Source organism: Schistosoma haematobium, chromosome 7, assembly GCF_000699445.3.
Source record: "Schistosoma haematobium chromosome 7, whole genome shotgun sequence".
NCBI lineage: Eukaryota > Metazoa > Platyhelminthes > Trematoda > Strigeidida > Schistosomatidae > Schistosoma > Schistosoma haematobium.
The window spans coordinates 14,665,586-14,682,804 of record NC_067202.1 but is presented as its reverse complement, the minus strand read 5'-3'; the positions used below and the strand labels follow the sequence as shown (position 1 = coordinate 14,682,804).

At 33.8% G+C, this 17,219-nt stretch overlaps 1 protein-coding gene across 1 annotated transcript in view; it reads right to left on the bottom strand.

Moving 5' to 3' along the window:
- Nucleotides 1–109: 109 nt before the first annotated feature.
- Nucleotides 110–17,219, bottom strand: part of DENND4C (DENN domain-containing protein 4C) — a 73,742-nt gene continuing 56,632 nt past the window's right edge. Inside the window, exons 24-29 of the mRNA XM_051218068.1 lie at nucleotides 16,343–16,997; nucleotides 15,350–15,371; nucleotides 13,549–13,893; nucleotides 11,488–11,608; nucleotides 7,908–8,456; nucleotides 110–5,735 (exon numbers count right to left, since the gene is read on the bottom strand). Of these exons, the coding sequence (XP_051064503.1) occupies nucleotides 5,593–5,735; nucleotides 7,908–8,456; nucleotides 11,488–11,608; nucleotides 13,549–13,893; nucleotides 15,350–15,371; nucleotides 16,343–16,997 (1,835 nt within the window). The 3' untranslated portion in view covers nucleotides 110–5,592. The remainder of the gene's footprint in view (nucleotides 5,736–7,907; nucleotides 8,457–11,487; nucleotides 11,609–13,548; nucleotides 13,894–15,349; nucleotides 15,372–16,342; nucleotides 16,998–17,219) is intronic.

Genomic DNA, 17,219 nt, shown 5'->3' with positions numbered 1-17,219 from the left:
ATCATACATTTCTGGATTATGGAAATTAGACGACATGAAACAATGCCCGTAGTGATTATTACTATTCACTCATTTATCAGATATAGATACATATGCTTCTCCTTCAGGTTAGTGATAAAAACTGGTTCATCCAACTATAGTAAGTGACACTTGAACATGCTACTTAGTGACTGAATATCGAACGCTTTTACAATTGACTCACCTCTTCATAAAAAATATTAAAAAGACGAAATACAAAGATATTAATTTGAACCACAGTTAAAGGCATTTTGTAAGTAACACCTTTTTCCATGAAGTTATAACTGGCCTACTTTACGGAATAGAAGGTATTAACAAACTTTATAAATTATATTGCAAACCGACGTTAATTAGACACCTGCTAAAAATCAGGATGCACTGGACAGCTGTTTCATCCTAGTTAGGGACTCGTGGGCAGTGTGCACATCAACATGCCTACCACAGGGTGTAGAGTTGAGGACTTTCACCAGGTTTTGAAGCAAGTGCTTCACATTTGGATCACAGAGCTGTAAAATTTCAATCAATTTGCTACATCGAGCAAATATCTTACAATATCACTAGTGAGTAATTACCCCATGTTTGAACTTCGTGATGTAAAATATAAATTTCAATAAGCTCCACAGATCTCGCTAAGGTACTAATAGCTTGTGATGCAATCGTCGGCACAAACATGTGGTCGTTTTCACGACTAATGTTTATTTCAAGCTAAAGTTTTTTTTCAGTCTGGAGGTTTGTGTTATTTTCATTGTCGAATTCACGATTCGATCTAAGCTAGAGCACTATTGAAAACCTGAAAGTACTGAATAGCCATCCCGTTCTAGCATGGGACTTCTCAGTAGTGGGGACCCACATCTTCGCACGCGGGAATCAGACTCAGGACCTTCGGTCTCGCGCACGAACGCTTAACCTTTAAACTACTGAGCCAGTATCCAACGGTGTTAATGCATAACTTCAGTCGATCCATGATGTTGAACAACCCTTCATCCATTTTCTAAGATGGATAACTGTTTCACACCCGACAAATATCAAGTGAATTATCCTGATAATTTTTTCATATTTAATCATGATGAAATGAAGCTAGATGATCAAATACAATAAAATAATCCATTGAAAAGTGAAGAACTTTTTTCTTCATTCTTTGTAAAGAATTTCAGTATAATTACCAAGTTTGTTCATCAGAGTGTTGAAAAAATACCCAGTTATTGTATAGGTTTTACAATATCAAGGTTAGTGTTATATCTTCAAAAGTTGATTTTTCTTGATACTACTGCGTATAACAGAGAACTAGAACACCAAACCCTTCCAAGTCGCAGTAAGAAGACAGAAGACTAACGAAAGGAATATTATTCCAAACAGTGTCAATCATAGTACAAAATTGTCAGGTATTTATAGCTTTTAGTGAGAACGAAATCATCATTACAGTCTTCCAATCCGCATACAGGGGGTTATTAGCATTATCCAATCGGGAAGCTACACGTTGGAATTCTAGAATATTCTTCCGAGAGGTGATTGGATGAGATGTCTTCGGCTCCTTCTGAGCCTCTCACAGCTTCCTCGAGTTCACCGGTGGTACGTCACCACAGTTAGACTGCATTATTCGAAGGTTATTCTTCCATTTGCGTTATAACTAATTGGCATCAGCAGATATACTTACTGAGTTTCAGTGATAACTGGATTGATAAAATAAGACAAGATCATATCGTTTATATGTAAATAATTTCAATGTTTGTAAGTCTTACGTTAAATGCTAAGAATATGTGAAATCATGAGGCTTGTTCGTATGAAATCGCATGGAATTCAGACCAACTCATCTAACCGTTAACAAGCTAATCAGTCTTCTAATTTGAAATCCCTTTGATCCTGTGTCAGATCATAATTCGTTCCTTAGTCAGAGTAAGCCTCATTAATTGTTTCTATCTTTTGTTCCTCTTCACTACATACCTGATTAAACTAATTATTGGTGTTGAAGTTGGGCAATAATTCAGGGATGATTGGCATATGCATTATGAAATTAAGAGCTATATTTGGCCTGATACAAGACTTTTGTCCGTTAGAAGAATTACTTTGTTGGTTGACAAATTAAATCTTGATGGAACTTGAGCTTCTGAATTTAATGGAGACCATTTAAATTTGATGGGACGTTTAAATCGGTTCTTCAATCTAAGTGGAAGTGTCAGTATTGGGAGATTTTCTATAGTTTAGAGAAAATGAGAACTCATTGGTATGAGCCTGAAATTAATAGTTTTATTACTCGACACAGTATCGGGATTACTCTAATTTTCTTGCACACTTTTAGCATAAAATTCATTAAAAATGATTGATTTAGGCAGTTTGTTTACGGATAACATAGAACATCAGCTTACTTCCTAGAACGAAGGTTCGTAATGTCACTAGGTTTTATACAGTGTTTAGTTAGGGGACATTTTAATGAATCTTGATAGATAACTATATCTGTGACTTGGAAAGAAAAAAAACAGGAAACATCAGATTCTCGAAGCATACAAGACTATTTTAAGACACAGGCTTCCAGGTACGTACCATCCTAGTAGGTTTCGTAGATGTAAGCTCTTTAATTAGTTTCAAACTACTATAATTTCTACAAGAGATTTTTAAAGAAAATTGAATATACCAAGGTGAATCTGAATCCCAGTTTAAGTTAATTTTAGTCGTATTTCAATACCTTAGCAACATGTTGGATATTCAGAAACAGTCTTTTTTTATACTTAAAAGATAGAAAATTAATGAACAATTCAAACGACAGCTTACAATGAACACACAATATAATTACTAAACGGAAACAAGATCTGAAATAAATCTGAGTTTAACTCTAGAAACAGGTTAGACTATCGTTCAACAGAAATTTAGTCTTTACTAGATTCTTAGTATGAGGTCGTGGAGATTGTCGAATTTTCATGAAACTAAGTTAGACAACCACTAAATAATCTGGAAACACTAGACGAGCATTTTGTCTTAGTACTAGATTTATCACAGATAGTACTCTGTTTTGTAAATTTTCAGTAAACAACAAAATTCTGTGAATCATTGATAGGCTAGTTGAATTTATTACATATATCATGTACTTATGACCAAATACCATCTCAATGCATTTTATTAGGTAAAAACAAGGCACACAATGATATGAAACCGATTATTCCACAATGCATCTAATCAACATCTCACTCCACATATCTTCCGATCTCAGTCAGTTAGCAACAACGTAGAACTTCGTACGTTGTTGGGGACGGTATATCCCCTAAATTCATATTTGTAATTTTATCATATCGATTAAATAGCAGTCAATTGACGAACTGATCGATTAAATGGCTGTCGATTGATGAACTTAATGAGTAAAGTTTAAAAACATTTCACTATGACAATATTGATTAAAATATATTTGTATAAATACGTTTTAAATTGTGTTTGTGGGCTCGTTTCTGGCTGTTTGCAGAATATATTTTCCATACCAAACTTGGACTTCTCCTTCTAGATAGCGGGGCCAGAACGCATCAATAGCTAGATTACTGGTCTTTGGTCACTTAGTCTTGTTCTCGTTCGTAGATTTAAGTGAACTTGTGAAGCTTTCAAACCTAACATACGTACGTACATCAGTTCGACTTGCCATACCATATTAGCACAGAGATGCAGTTGTCGATTCAAATCCCATGGTGGTTAGAGGTAGTAAGAGTATAAGCAGTAATCGGAAGCATTAGGGTTTGAAGGTGTTATTCAAGGAGTATAATCTAGTGAAATAAATTTGGGAAGAGAAAAAAAAGAGACAAGGAGGAATCAGGAGATTAGAACTTGGGAGAACACAAACAATGGATGCACCTGCGCCATTGCAAACGATTTTGAGCCATGTTATTCAAGGTCTCTAACCATCGGTTGCTATCATCATCCGATCTAGGTTAGAAATATCTTCTATGTGTGCTTATCTAATTCAAAATTGATAGGTTTACACCTTCCTACTAATATTCATCTACCCATTTTATATAATCAATTTAGATTATTATAAACAATGAAACAAAGAAAAGATAAAATCACATCATCAACTAAAACAATAACAATGAGAGAAAGTAAAAAAGAAGCTATTGTAGTTATAAAAAGTTTTATTCTTTCTTTTTTTTATAATGAAATCAACACAACTTGATAAATGCCTGTAGTAATAAATTAATCTTTCTCAATAAAAAAACAACAACAACAACAAACAAGAAACCTTCTTATTGAAAGATGCGATAAGACAGCATAATATATATATGAATATACTAGGGGAATAGCATGACGATACGTTAGTAGGTTACTACTACTACTACTTAAAACGAATGAGTAATACATGAATAGAAATATAAAGATAAATGAAACTTGAAAGTGTTATACACAAAGAATATCGAATGGAATGTTGTTCCATTGAGAAAGAGGAAAAGAAAAGTGAAAATTCGTAAAAGAAAAAAAAAGATTAAACAACAAGAAAATTGTGTGTATACATTCATAATTATGTAAGAGTAAGTGAGCACAAGAGAATTGTAAACAAACAAACAAATAGATATTTGAAAGTCAACAATAAATGATGACATAATTTCATGCATTTTTATTTAACTCTCAATACTTTCGATATTTCTATTCGATCATACATTCGAAATTGTATAAGAATAGTTATGATATATTAAACAAGAGTGACAAGAGAGGGGGGGGTCAGAGGTGACGACGACGACGGGCAGATTATTATTATTATTATTATCCCCAGTTAGTTATATAGGCAATGAAGTAACTATTAATAATATGTATAATGGTATAAATCTACCAATACAGTGTGTATATATATTCTCTATCTAGACGTTGTATTGAATAGTACTATACGAATTAGATAGATATATGAACGTAATTATAATTAGTAATGATAATGACAGTAGTGAATGAATAAGACAACTGAATGAATAATGACAATGAATAGAGAGAAAGGATTAAGAAATTTGTTTACAAAGTATCATAATGATCATCATTGCACAATAAGCTAGTTTTAGCTAAGTGGTCAATAATAATAATAACGAACAATGTTCATTTGTAATACAAGTAATATTTAACAGGAATAGTGATGATATATAACCACAAAATAAGTTCTCATCTTAACAACAAAACTAAGAATGAGTTGCACAAAAATAAATAAGAAAGAAAAAAAAAGAATCAACAAGTAAGAATAATGAAATTAGATGAATGTAAATCAATTTAGTAACATGATTATATTTCCTTTTCACAGCCAATAACTGAGGTGTACGTACACACGTTCATCATCCATCTATTCATTCATCCGCACACACACACACACACCGACAATACATGATTGACAAATGAACAAAATACATATATAAATATGACAATGTAAGTAGAAAACATATGAATAATTCACTGATTGACTGATGCATAATGAGATAGAATGGTTCATCATATCATGGAGTCTTCCAGTCATTCATATTGATCATGTGGACAAAGAGAAGGAAGAGAAACGAAAAAAAAACAAACTGGAAAGGTTTCAATATAGTAATTTTGGCCTAAAACGATACACAGCTAATTAATGATAGTTTATGGTCTCAATGTTAACGGGCGTAGCATTTGACGACAAAGTGAAGCTATCAGGGTTGGTGATTGGTCAAAATCAGTTAGAAATGTACAACCAGAGTTTCTGAATGATCGATAAACTATATCATATTTTTCGTCGAATGACACTAGATTAAAAGAGATTAGAGGGTGACACAAAAGTGATGTAATCAGGAAAATATTTAAATAAATACACAGTGTAAATAATAATGTAATGAAGCAAAGAGAACTACACATAATAAACTAATATAATAAGGATCTCAAACAGTCCGATCACAGCTGCTATCTTAATTCGGCGGTCGGGTTCGCATATCATGATGATCTTGTCAAGCTAGACTGACTGGGAAATCTGTTGTTTTTTGTGCTACGACGTCATAAAGTTCGATTGAAGAACCGTATGACTAAAAGCAGAGACTAGGAGTTCGAGGGCGAAGTCACTGCTCACTGTTCATATGTATGACGGCGATAAAATATTCCCCTCAGCCAACCGGAGTTTCCGGCGATGCTACCTTGCCGAAACGGAAGGAGCTAGAGAAGGACGATCCAAGCTTTTCCCATGGATTTCCATTGACAGTGACAATGCCTCAAAAGTATGAAGTTAACTAATATACAACCACTTACAAAAAGATTGGGTTCGACCGGCCAATGGTATGAGTTTAATTTCAAGCAATGAAGAAATACTATAGTGAACGAAAACTTGATGGGAAAAACCAATTTATTGTTGGGTGCAAAATTACACAGTTGCTTAGCAAAATATGAAAATCATACATTAAATACATTACTTGCACATATTCCAACAGCTATCCTTTGCCTACTACATTATTCCTCTAATTCTGTTGTTATATTAATTGCTCTCCAATTACCTTTATGCTTTTTAATACTCAATCTTCCGTTGCCTGACATTCCACTGCCGATTGCGGCTATATACTAATTATATCTGCAAGCATAAGCAGCAGTACAACCTCTGTCTAGTGACTGAATTGTAGTGGATAACAATTATGATGCAATGGAACTTATAGAAATAGTATTTAAAAACAGAGAGAGAGAGAGAGAGAGCTGTCGTATAAAAGGTCATTGGTAAGCGCTATAACGGAAACCAAAGGATTTTGTGCATTCCATATCACATCACTTGATACTAGGTTGAGGAAACTAGACCAATAGATTCAATAAATCAAAATACTTGACCTCACTAGACTCAACAGATAAGATCATCATACGCATCACAATAGTCAACCACAGATGTGAGAAAATTGAGATCAACTTTACATAGAGTCTCTAATTAGCCAATCAAAGTTTATTTGCATCCGACACAACAGTTGAGTATGTGATTTTCATTTCTGTCCTTCATTAATTATTTCTTATTTGATTTCAAATATTCTCTGTAGAAACAACAATTTGAATTCGATATCGACATATTTATTCAGTTGAAGGTGAGGCTTAGTGAATAGTTTAATTAATTAACAAGTGATAGAATAAATAAGGTGAATAAAAGTAAACAAACATACACCATGCGTCATTCATGAACAAGAAACTGTGGAACATTACTGTAATAACAAAATTTATTCAGAGCAATACAACTCATCAAGTAGAGATTCGTGTACTTAGCTTTGAACCACACTCAAAATGTAAGGACTAATGATATTATCTGATTGCTCGAATTAAATTAGGGAGAGTAGGACGCGAACCTGTAACCTAGTGGTTAAAAGCTGAATACATTTACAGCTTAGTTAGAGCTCCACTATTTCAGATTGGAATGACAACAGAATGGTCAAATGTATAACGTCAATTAGTTATCAACTGAAAAGACGATACAAAAAAGTACAATTATTTATAAACAATTGTCTACATAAGATACTCAATGTCTGTTGACTGAATATCATCAGCAACAGCCTACTATGGGAGAGAACAAACCAGATTTCAGATGAAGAGGGAATTAAGGTGCTGGAAGTAGATAAGGCATACATTATGGAAATAATCAAACTGCATCACGAGCCGAATGTATACGAAAAAGAGAAAGGTCAAATAACATACTACAACGAGAATTTGAAGCAGACATGAAAAGGATCAATAGCGACTGGAAACAACCGGAAATTATTTTCCCGGATAGAGATGGATGGAGAATGCTGGTGGGCGGCCTATGTTCATCTACGAGGGGTAACATGTATAAGCAAGTGAGAAAATGATACATACATACAATGCTTTATAAAATGACAAGTAATAATAGAGAAGCAAGACACTTACACACATATATAAATAAACACAACTAACAAACATCTGAAGAGGGTGACAAAAAAACCTACTTAGATCCAACGATGTTCGTGACAATGCTTGTACAATTAAAAATAATAATTCACGATAAAGTGAATTTTCCAAACATGCTGCATAACATTCAATATTACCACATCGATTTTGCTGATTTAATTTATTTCGTCTCATTTTAAAATCTCCTATCTCTACTGTAGATTGTAATGGAACATGATTTGTATTGTTTGAATTCAACTGATTTTTATTTATTTCAGATGATAATTCTGATGTTTGTGTTTGTATTGATGATGGTGAAGTTGTTGCTCCGATTGTTGTTAATGGTGATGATGATGATGGTGGCGGTGAAAATGTTGTACGTGATTGTGTAATAGTTAATGGTAATGAAGAATTAAATTGTAGATGTGCACGTATTTGTATGAGATATTCTACAGCAAATCGCATATTATCATTTTTAATAGCATTAATCAACTGATCAATAGTTGCATGAATTGAACAACAACTATTCCCATTACTATTTATAGTTTGTGGATTCAAAGTTTCTTGTGAACTGGTCACTCTAACCAAAGACCAAGGTGAATTTTGATCTATAATATACATATACATGTATGCAGGAGATGAAATGAGAAATAAAATATTGAATATAACTTTCAGAGATACAATTGAAATCAATGCTATACATCGGAACAAAGAATTATAATAATATTTTTGTTATATCCCAATGAGTAAACAAATTGTATTTCTGATGTTTCGTAATTTAATGTAAGCTACTTCTTCAGAGTAAATAAATAACTGACATTATATTGACACAAGTTTAAATAGTCTACTTCTATCCGACACATCTCAGATGAACACTCAATGGCTTCATAAACTCATGTTTCATCCTAGTTTGACTACCCTTTCTCCTCCCCTACAAGGTCACGTTGAGTTGAATTCCATTTTATTTCAAATAGAGAATGAAAAAGTTTAAAGGTAATCAATTTTAGTAACAAAAACATACTGATACTAAATTAATCTGGTAACAAGTAGTCAGTTCAAATGTTAACTAGAACTTTCAACAGACATTAATTAGTGAATATTACTACTGTAAAACAAAACTTGAATAATATGAAATATCTATGAGGTACTTAATCCTTAATGATTACTTGGTGATTTTCATCTGTGTTCTGGTAAATATGTATCATTCAAGTGAATTCTCAAACTTGTTTATGTCTTTAACAGATATTTATGTATCTTCATACTCAGGCATTTGACATTAAATATTCTAATTACCTTCGGTCAGATCCCACTATATAAACTAGAATGCCTGAAGATTTTTTTTGTTAATAAAAACTATAGTTGATTGTCAAACTTATTGATTCTACTAACATACATGGTCTACCTATGCAAATGAATCTATTGACTATTCTTACATTGACCTAAAACTAATAAGGCTAGAAAATCAATGAAAGAAGTTCACTATACTTGTAGACAAGACTACGAGGAGGAGGGGTACTTTTTAGAGCCCGCCCTATGAGAGATCCGGAAACAAAAATGGACTAGTAGTGTGGTGCGTGCTACTTATATTGATATAAGTAGTATATTATGCGAGTCAGGAATGTAATGTCTGGCAGCAGATGAAGGAAGATCAAGAAAGCAAGAGTGAGAATAGGATTCAATTTGTATGGAAATGCAAGGACAATGAAGTCTGAGGCATTTTGAGACAATTGGTGGACATTTTGCAAATTAGCGATTTGATATATGGTTCTCAGATTTTATTGAGATGCTCTGTAATTTTGTGTCAAAAACATTCGATTGTCCCCACCCGTGTTCTGTTCACTACAGTAGTGACAACTGTACTCATTTCAACAACTGAATCATGAGTTAGTCTAGGCTAGACCACTACTTAAAACCTGAAAGCACTGCACGGCCGTTTGTCTTAGTATGGGACTCCTCAGTAGTGTGCGCCCACGATCCCTCACGTGGGATTCGAAACCAGGACCTTCGGTCTACACATGCAAACTCTTAAACTCTAGATCACTGATCCAGCATCTAACGGTGTTAATATCTAACTTCAATCGATCCATGATCTTGCGCAACCCTTCATCAATTGTCTGAGGTGGATAACTGTCAACTGTGTCAACCAAATAACGTGACTGCAAAGTCCAAGAACCGAGTTCAATTATACCTATTCGAGAATGGTTTTTAGTGGACTGCCTACTTTTTAAACCTTTCAGTTGGCACCACGAATCCATGGGGACTTTGCAGGCTGACATTTTAAGATCGACCTCCTGTCGGTGGAAGGAAATTATCTTTAAAAATGTGGGTTAACCAACACAAACATCAAAAAAGTTCGCAATATGAATTCCCCTTCGGACCAAGCCATATTATTTGCTTGTGACGGTGGAACATTAATGAAGCGTTTAAGCCGAAATAAGTCAAATTCTATCATAATGACAGGCATGAACAATAATCACCAAATTAAGGTTGGGGGCACAGTTGGGAAAATGTATAACAGATCCAAGTTTAATATGCTGTCTTGTCATATTTCTTTTAATTCTATATCATGAATTGTAGTTAACTATCTGTTTCAAGCCATAAAGGTGCTTATATTACCAATAGTTTTGTAGAGATGGTCAAATTTTTACACTTTACATCAAGGACTGATTTTAGTTAGGGAACCATTGAAAATGAGGATGTACTAGACAGTGGTTTCGACCCGGCATTAGATACCTCAAGAGTGCAACATTGCTCACTATACCACCGAGGAAAGAATCCAGAACCTCTAGGTTTTATTAAGAGCGCTCAACCTTCACACTGCTGAGTCAGAATGAGATAGTCTTCATGTCTAACATCAATCTCCCCCAAATGCCCTGGTACGGCAGAGAGTGGGGAGAGTCAGCTACCCCTCTCCAAATGCTCTCACATGGCCACGCGTATACAGCCTCTGCCAGGGAAGTCCTACTCACTGATTTCTCTCAATGAGGGTGTTGTTTAAGATATTGAGAGGACGGAAAGAGAATGTCCGTAGCTTCGAACGGCCTGGTGGACATGGAGGATTTACTTAGGGGAGTTGGAAAATCCTGATTCCAAACCAACCGTGCACATGGACTCCAGTATCCTGAAGGAACAAACGGTGTATGAACTAATCGTTGGTCACTGACTACCATGAGACTGCATCTCCTTACGATGCTCCACTACCTTGTGGATCAGACCTGTAGGTCGAAGGCTCCGGGTATGGCCTCCTCATAAAATCACCTGCTTCGGTTTGGAGACCCGGGCAATATCCGAGCCGCCACACAAATCGAATGGCGAATTGTGGCGCATATCTATTGGGTGCCTACTTGTGCCAATATCTATGTGTTAAAGTAAATAAATAACAAATTCATCAATCACTTAAACATATAGAACGACAAATAATTGTCTCGCAAGGAGCATGACTGAACTGAACTAGTTACGGCTTACAACCAGAGATTCTGGAATTACCCATCAAAGTTAATCACTAGTGAACGCATGACTACTATTACTAGAAGAGATTTGTGGAGATTGTCAAGTTTTTATAGTTTTTACATCAGAGACTTACCTTAATTACACAACCAATGCAAATCAAGAAGCACTGTATAAAAGACTAATGCTTACCTGAATTTCTAAAATTGGACCAATATTTATACAATGAATTTCTCATAACGCTTCGTACAGGATGTGTTGCATTCCAACGTAATGATATATATACAGGTAAATTGGGGGATAAATGAACTTGCTATTATTTTTAAAACAATGAAAGATAGAAAAAACAAATAATTATACTTTCAATGTCATTTATGGAAACTGACAATTTAAGAACATGACAAGTACAATACATTATCCGGCTTTCCTGAAAAAAGAAGTCCAATAATCGAACACCTTGTAAACGAAGGTTACTTAATCAAAGAGAATTCTGCGTTTAAAGTCATCTACAAGTTAAGTAAAAAGCTTCCAAAGGAAATTAAATTTTACATCTACTTAGCATTGCCGAATCACTAGCTATACATCTGGAAAAACCGGAATGTGTCCAGAAGAAAGTGGCACAACCTCTTCTTCTACCATGGTCTTAATCTCGCAATTTTTCTTTCTTCCTCATACTTTTTTCTTTCACAGATATTTACTTCCTTCTTATCTTGTTTATAGACCTTTTACCACTAACTGATTTGTTTCTATTGCTAGGATCCTTCAGACTGCAGTTCATCTTGATTTCAAAATTTTATCTTATCACGCTGGGTCTTCGCTTCTCAATTATAATCTTCCAATCTATCTTCATGATGAATATTGAAGATTATTCTGTTTAACTAATCAGATATGATCATGTGTGAAAATAAACTTCTCTAATCCACAAAAAGTCAAACCACTTCTGTGAAGTTGAATTAATGAATATGTGTCTAGTTTAAACAAGGAAAACACATTGGTCAACCGACGTTTTGGAAATATTACATTCAGCGGATGTTAAGAAAAAGTGTAGTGAGTAAAAATTTAGTGATCGATATTATGAGAAACGATTAGCCAACCCACGTCATATTTCTCTACCCAACTCACGTATACTCTTTTCAGCAATCGCTAGTATTCTAAGCTTCGACAGGCGAGGTCAAAAATAATCCTAGTCCCTATTAGTCAAGAATGTATGCCTTTCTTCTGGTCCAATCTTCAATACGATAGTAGAACATGGCAAACCATGGTATAATAGTATATACATCTCAAACACTTTAAGTTTACATGAATTTGACCATCAGAATGTAACGAACTTCAAATAAGACATTATATTTCAAAACACAATCATACGATAAGTATCAGAGGACGGAACAAACGATACATTATTCATTAGCGATCATTATAAAGATAATAACAACCGACGAGTCCCAAATAGGATAAAAAACGCGTCCTGGATTTCACTGCTAGCCAACAAACATCTCTACTTATAATGCTTGAAGGTTTATGGCAATATCGAGGGGATCCGCATAGGATGCACATATGTCGATAAGAGACTTATCAAATACGGTCCTGAAAACATCAGTGGGGGGAGGATTCAAGCAACCAATACGAGAATAAAGTAGTTGATTGGTTTAAAGAAAGCTCACAATACTCGTCTCTTCCTCACGCCTTTTTAACAACAATTATTTCACAAAACCTAAAAAATTTATTTCGAAAATAAACTGTTGTATCCCGACAAGGATAATGAATGGTAATTTTTGGGATCCATTTATGGACCAACATTATGAGTATATTTTTATCGTATAATTGTTATGTAACTAAACTGTTCGTATTCATATCCTTCTTATTATAAGTTTTGATTTGACCCATAGACTATTACTATACGATTTACCATTCATGAATTATTCCGTGTCCATTAATCGCTACCTCCCTCATTCACAGCCATATCTGACTAATTACTGTACAAATGTTGTTTCATATTTTATGGGTACTTTGTGGTCGGTTTGTTTGGTATATAAACTCAGTATGCTTGAAATATGATGATTCATATCTCAGAGGCTGAGACTTGCGTTCTGGACTCAACTGGCGGGGCTAGACAGGAAGCGAGACCAATCAGAACTCTAGGACGTTCTTATGTGTTTTACGCGTCTAGTCGAATCGATAATACACTGTCATCTAATCTGCAATCACAAGATATAACATAAACAAAATTTATATAATAACAAAAGCATAACTTACATAAAGTGCATCAGTAAATATAATTGAATGGTTATTATGTATTTGCTTATTATTACAATTACACTGTTGTGAACAATGATGATGATGTCGATGAGTATGTGATGGATTTGTTTTAAATTTAATACGTTGTTCAATTTGATAATTCATTATCCATAATGGTAATGAATCTAATAAATATGTTGGTAAACCTAAACGATACATTAACCATACTAAATTCCATGTTAATTGAGTATGACGATGTAATAAAGAATATTGAATTGATTGACAATGTAAACATTCATCACCTTCATTTTGAATAATAGTTTCTAAAGATTTTCTAATGACAAATGGACTTAAATAAGAAAACTGAGTAAAAGAAAAACAAACAGAAATATATGAGAATATACTAAATTGAAACTGTAATTTAACGATAAATACATACATTCAGCTAAGTGACTGTATTGACGACGGATAAAACACACGGATGGTGACAGCAATAGAAATCAACAGGGGCTGTACAACAGTTTTTGTTCATATACTAAATGATAACCTATAAAAATGTCCTTAAACATCGTCGCTACCAGAAAAGAGTGGGATTAAAACCCAATGAGGAGAAAATCTATCAACAAGTGAGAATCAAATTCAATCTATGTAATAACTTCAATATGATCGCCAACTCAAACTCCCAAGTTTTGATATATAATTATCGGAATCACCAGCCAATAAAGAATTGTAACCAAGATGATGACTGGATCGAGGATGACACAATCGGTAATTACAGAATGATATGGGTTAACTTGATTATTAATTAGTGGACTTTAAAAAAAAGGGGGGGGGTATCTTGGTATTCTCCCAAAAATATTGATCATTGTGACCTTTGCAACGATGCAATGTTGCACAATCCTCGTCTAATCTTACTGGTTACCTTGTTTTATAAAATACTAGACATACCGATGTTACTTATCATTTGATTGTTTTTTTCTAGAAAACAAAAGGTATCTTATAAAGTTTGAATTCGGGAATTAAGTTACAGAGTTCAGGATTTACCATAAGGAAACATAATAGACAAACTACAAAATACGATTTCAATTGTACATGTAAAACTATAACGACAAATTCCAAGTCGTAATTCTAACTTTAATTCAAATCCTAAGGTTTACATCTTGACCCAAAATTCTAGCCTTAGCATAATTACTATTCTGTGATTGACTGAACAGGGTCTCGGTTTTGAAAATCTTATTCTTCTAAGTCGACGTGATAGTTAAATCATGGTAACTAGTTCACTGAAATTTGTAAGTTTTGTTTTGAAAAGTGTGTATTTGTCAATCAGACGTAAGTGGAATCTGGCATATCTGTATATAGGTTGAAGATACTATACCCTATTAGCACAAAGAAATGAAATTGTCAAAATAAATCCCAGAGTAGTAAAGATAGTAATAGTATTAATGATAATGGAAAAGGTCTGACAATTTAAAAACTTGTGATCTGAGTGAGGACGTAGAATGAATACATCAGCGTTATGCATAACAATTTGCAGTCATACCAACACACATAATCTCTAATCGTTGTTTATAACAATCAGATGAACCCTAATCTTATAATCTGCATCTGCCTATATCATCCCATCCAATAATCAATATCTTTATGGAGACAAAAGTCATGTTTTGACTTGGTCACCATTAACTTTCTTCAAAAAGGTATTGTATTTTATAACAATCATTATTTGGGATAGTTACAAGAATAGAATCAATCACAACTATACATAATACAAATAAAAACAATAGTAATGATTAAAATAATTAATGTTACAATTAAAACTTACGGTCATTTCCATTAGACCCATACTGAATGATAGTGAACAGTGTGTATACGTTGATAGAACCATGTATAAGTTGTATAGAAACAGGGAATAAATGAATTTATCCAATTTGTTTTAGGGATTAAAAAACAAACAAACAAACAATCAAACAGAAATAAAACAAAGAGAAAAATTTAAACAGAAGAAGAAAAGTTTAAACTAATGAATACTTTCATAATTCACAGTGAATTCCCTTACAGAAAATGAACTTCATTTCAACTTAGTACATACATTCAATGTATTCAATCAGCTACAACGTAGGACCAGGCATATATATATACACCGGTCCAAGATACCATATACTTCATCAGCACAACAAGATGGTCACCAAATTCATAAAAGCAGTTACTTCAATGGTAACACTCAATGCAGATATTTCTTTGTCTGTTATTGAATAATAATGAAAATTAGAGGTAACAAAAAAGAGTACCTATCGATCTTTAATAGTGTTAAAGATCATTTTGTTGAATTACAGCTAGTAGAGAAACACTTTCACGCACTTGGCTTTCCTCTAAATATTAAATATAAAGGCTGGTGATATTATCCAGTAAACCAAATTGGAGTGGTACGAGGTTCGAGACTACAACTTAGTGGTTGAAAGTCGAGTGATTTGATCAATGAGCTGCTAATTTATCTACCATAAAAACACATTCAAGTAGCCATATACATAAGGAAACGCATTAATAGATCTAGTTTAATTATCAATATTGCTTAGTAAGTACTTTGATCGACGTTTATGAATTATTGTATTTGAACTAATGTTAGATAGGTGATACAAAAGTTGGCTCATATGATTCAAAGAAACTGAACAAAATCATTCAACGTCTAACCATTCATAGCGCGTACCTCAATGATGTAGTCTCCATCTAATAATATAGCATAGACCAACAATTATTGATTTCATATATATATATATATATATATATATATATATATATATATATATATACAACTTACGAAGTACTTTGCACTGGTGCTGAGGTGCATGATTTAAATTGAATTGATTCAGTTGAATCATTTCTATCACACTGGAGAGTGGACGGATTATTCGACGACTGAGAAAAAGTTGTACGAAAGTGTTGTTCTCTTGACTGTTGACGTTGTTGTAATTTTGCTGACTGATTATAACCACCACCTCCACATGTATCACCAAATATACGTATTGACAATTGTGGTATAAAGTAAGTTTTACAAAATGGACAAAATGTTCTATGATCATTTTCATCTGTAGACCAACCAGCCATTATCTCTTCATCATAAACATAATGTTTACACTTTGGACATGTGGAACAAGTTGTGATGAATACATTCAAATGAGTAATAATATTATTATTATTGTTTCCATTAACGTTAGGAAGTTGGCTACCATCTGATATTGTTGTCGATGTGGAAGAAAAAGATGGTGATGATTCTTTATTACTATTGTTATCACTATGGCTACGAAGCGGGGATTGTGATTGGACAGTTGGTGTTGTGATTTTTGAAAATAAACGAGAATCACTAACTACTGAAGTTGTTTGATGATCATCTGGATTCAAAGTCAGCTGTTGTGAAGCAATATTTGGAGTTGTTATTGTTGCTACTGTAACTGGTATTGAAGTGGTTGAATTATCTGAAAAAAAAGGTAAATAGTGTTATTTTGACTGAGTTTTGGTCCGTCCTAACCGGCATAAGTGTACCCTGTGCAAGTTGCCTCAATATAGTCATTATGACAAAAGGTTATATAGAATAAATAAAACGTGGCTAGTAACAGAATCCAGGAGGCACATTTCGTCGCATTTAAGACACATCAGCCGAGTATACGTAGGTTCCATGACTGGTGTTCTCAGCAGGA